A 4,042-nucleotide genomic window follows, 5' to 3' on the forward strand; every position below is an offset into this window, starting at 1 on the left:
TTTCCAACATATTTTGTCCTTTTAGGATTCTGATCATTCAATTATATTCTATGCATTCTCACCAAATACCAACTCAATATTTGCTATTTTTCTCAACTACTTTAACAACACAAGTAGCATTATGTATGTTTTGTCCATGTACTTATGTAAAACAACTCATTAATGAATTAAAAATATTTAGTTTTTATTTAAAAGTTATTTCAAGTTGAAATATTCTTTCATGTTATAAAAATACCGGTACTTCGCTTTTTGTATCCAATTACTGTAATTTTATCACAAACTTTATAAATTTTTAAAATTATTTCAAAATTGATCATTTAAGTAAGCGGCAAATGTAAATTTTTTGGTACAAAAATAATTAAAATGTACCAATACTCTTGAATTTGATAAGGAATCCCCTTTTTTTAATACCAAGATATTCCCCATATGATAATTATTTTTATTTATTTATTTTTTTGTTTCAAAATCTCTTCTTTGATTATATTAACAGCTCTTGTGACCTATTTAGTAAAACTCTAATTTACATTAAAACATTGCTATTGAAAAATATTTAAATAAAATTATACCATCATGGAAAAACCATGTTTTTAACGAGTTTTAAGAACCTATTCACATTAGAATACTAAATACAAATTTTGAATGTATATGCCAATCAAGGATTGTTTTAAATTGAATATATGTATAGTCCGTGGACCAATATCGCCATATAATATATACTTATCATATCTTATCACATGCTGATGTTGTAAATTAATTATTAATTAATATTAGGCTGCCGTCGCCTCGTGATCCATTTTCAAATTTCAAAAAATTATATTTTCCATCTAATCTTGTGCCCACATATTCAACCTACCAATAATGAATAATCTTATTTGATTTTATTATATTTTCCAGATAAGTATATAATAAGCTCATAAGACTCAAGATTATGGGGGGTAAGACCCGGTCCAAGAACCTGAGAAATTCGTTAATCAGAGTATGTATGTAAACATCAATTAGTGAGCTTGAATTGTCACTTTATTGATTTTTTAATTTCTTTTAACAAGTTGCATTATTAACTTTTTGTTTGAATCAACTAACAATGATATGAATATTCGACTACGTTATGTGTACACTAAAATTAGTTACAGAAGTCGATCACTAATATAAAATATATGTTAAAATTAAATACATATTAAAAATAAATTAAATCATATATGTATTTATATACAAATATATTGATAACTGATTTTGATGTAAAAATAATATTTTTTATAAATATTTTATTTACTAAACGAGAAAGGAGAACAATCAAGTTAGCAAAGAGTTGAGTCAAATACCATCGTGCTCAAATAACGTACATAATTTGATCACTGCAACTTTTTTAAATTTAATAAAAAAAAGTATCGGTACACAATAAAAATATTAAACAATATGAACAATGAATATATTGAATGTTCAATTTACTAGATGTACAGATAATTATTTTAATATTAAAATTTAGGTAAATAATTTGAGAGTGTAGTGTGTTTTACTTGAATTGAACCAATTTTAAAATTTATTATTTATGTTATTTAAAATTTGAGATTTGTTTGATGTTGTAAACTAAAATTGCCTCAAAATTCCTATGAGTTATATATATACTTTTACTACGTACTATATATATTTCTTTAAGAATTTTCATAAGAGACGTAGTTAAAAAGTGTTTTATAAATAGCATGACTTGTGTGAAGATTTGTGATACACATATTTCTAAAAGTGCTCAACGCGAAATTCTATTGCGTCAAAGTAAAAAGAAAAGAAAACGTAACTTCAGCCAACAAATGAAAGAAAAAGGAAAAACACTTGCTACCGTATAACTGAAAAAAGGAAACAATCCCTATTCATATAAAAAAGTAAATAAAATAAGTAATATATTTAAACATAATAACCATGTAGCAATATTATGGATCGTGAAATTGTGATATAAATACTAATAAATCTTCATCGAGATTGTGCATATACATGCATATGTCACTTCCTTTCCATAAAGAAATAAATGAAATCTAGAAGATGGATTACATTGAACGCTGTCTTAACACAATAATCTCATTCTTATTCTTAATTATAACACTGTTACATTTTGACTAATTTAGTAGATTACATATTAATAAATAATATTATAAAAATAAATTATTATATAAAAAAATTTTATATTATCAATTCATTAAAAATTAAATTTATTATAATAATAATAATATAAGTATTAAAACTTTATTTTTCTAGTTGATTTTTTTTTTTTGGGTTGTGATTTTAGATCAAGCAACCAATAGGAACCTTCCAATGTACACGTGTGCTTGTGTGTTACACTTGCACATTCCTATGCATTATTACATCTTTGACCATTGAATCTCTATAAATTTAAAAACCACTAAGATAACAATGCACAAGCGTGTGTGTAAGAGTTGTTGAAACAAGAAGAAGAAGAAGAAATCAAATGAAGTTGTCAGAGTGTGGAACCGGGTGTAAGGATCATCCAAATGATAAGAGACTACCCGGTGTGTGCTCTTCATGTTTAAGGGACAAACTCTCACAACTTTATACCAACAACCATAACCCCCACAATTTTATTGACCCTACTTATTTTTATCCTTCTCCTCCTTCTTCTCCTACTTCTCCTCAACAATTTTCTTCAGGTATCGGTGTTGGTGTTAGTGTCTGTGCATCTTCGAATAAGGTTTTATCGGGGAACCGTGGGGTCAAGTTCCGGCGAAACGCATCCCATGCGGCGGGGGATTCGGTTTCTTGTATGGTAAGTTTCAATTATGGGTTGAATTTGAAGAAGAGTAGATCGCTTGCTTTTGCTACGAGAGGAAGAGTTAGAGAGAGGGATCATGGGAGTGGAGAAAGATGGGGAAGGAAGAAAAAAGATGGGTTTTGGTCAAAGGTTCTTAAGTTGACTAATAAAAAGGACTCCAAGAATTCCATCACTCAAATGGAAGGACGAGCTTAGTGTTTTTTTTTTTTCCACCAAACAAAAAAGGGTTGGTGGTGATGTTTATGTTGCATATAATATCATAATTCGGTGGATTTCAAGTTTGGCTCGCTGTGGACCAAAAAAATAAAAGGAAAAAGGAAACTTGGAGTCTTTCTTTCTTTAGATTTCAATTGCAAAAGGGATATTATCATTGTAATTTGAATCCGAATCCTCTAGGATTTTACTATTAGATTAATAAAATTATTTCATTCGTACAATAGTGAAATCTATCGCTTTTTCCTCTGAAATAAAATTCGCAACCTAGATCTTAGTCAAGTACTCTTGAATCCAGCTCTGTGCTGTGGAATTTAGCAGAGGTTATGTGTGGCCTCATGGTTTGATGCTGTTGCTGCAAAACTGTTCCAAGTTCCAAACACATCGAAGAACTAGATACCAATCACAACAACGTAACACAATACAACAAATCTATAACCTACTAGGTAGGATCGGCTACCCAAATTAAACAGCGTTATTGGCATGTTTACAGTAAGACTGTTGATATGTAGATCTTCTTTGTCCACCTCATGTATGGTCTTTTTCTATTATCCATCATTTGAAATGAGATTATATCATCTTTTCTAAAATAGGCACTACTTCAACCTTCTCTCTTATATTTTCGTTCCTTATTTTATCTATACTTATGTGACCACTCATTTATTTCAATATCTTTATTTTTGTCACATTTAACTAGATACGAATCACGCTTGGATAAAATCTTACTCTCTTCTTGCATCTCACTCCACAGCCTACACCAATTCCTAGATACTAGATAGATGTCTCCTAATAGGGATGACAATGGACGAATTTTGGCACTATCTGATCCTTCTCGGCCTTATGTTTTCCTATTTAGATTTTGACTCACTCCTACTCATGTGCATTGGAAATTTGTACTCTAACTCTTTAAGTATTTACCCCTCTTAAATATACTTTTGCCATTATTTTAGTTTGTATTAATAAAATTTAGAATATAACATCAAAATACATGTATGTATAAATAACAATATATATGTATGTTTAACAAAAACCGTATTTATAACATTATATGTT

The 4,042-nt window shown here is 28.8% G+C and overlaps 1 protein-coding gene across 1 annotated transcript; it reads left to right on the forward strand.

Annotated features, from left to right (window-relative positions):
- The first annotated feature begins 2,388 nt into the window (after positions 1 to 2,388).
- Positions 2,389 to 3,213, forward strand: LOC130958062 (uncharacterized). The gene has a single exon (XM_057884951.1). The coding sequence runs from the start codon at positions 2,456 to 2,458 to the stop codon at positions 2,969 to 2,971; it is 516 nt and encodes a 171-aa protein (XP_057740934.1). The 5' UTR covers positions 2,389 to 2,455; the 3' UTR covers positions 2,972 to 3,213.
- Positions 3,214 to 4,042: the final 829 nt, after the last annotated feature.

The sequence above is a fragment of the Arachis stenosperma genome, chromosome 10 (genome assembly GCF_014773155.1).
Source record: "Arachis stenosperma cultivar V10309 chromosome 10, arast.V10309.gnm1.PFL2, whole genome shotgun sequence".
Lineage (NCBI taxonomy): Eukaryota > Viridiplantae > Streptophyta > Magnoliopsida > Fabales > Fabaceae > Arachis > Arachis stenosperma.

What these genes read in the sequence shown, in the direction of transcription:
- LOC130958062 (XM_057884951.1), top strand. Translation starts at nt 2,456, where the DNA reads ATGAAGTTGTCAGAGTGTGGAACCGGGTGTAAGGATCATCCAAATGAT.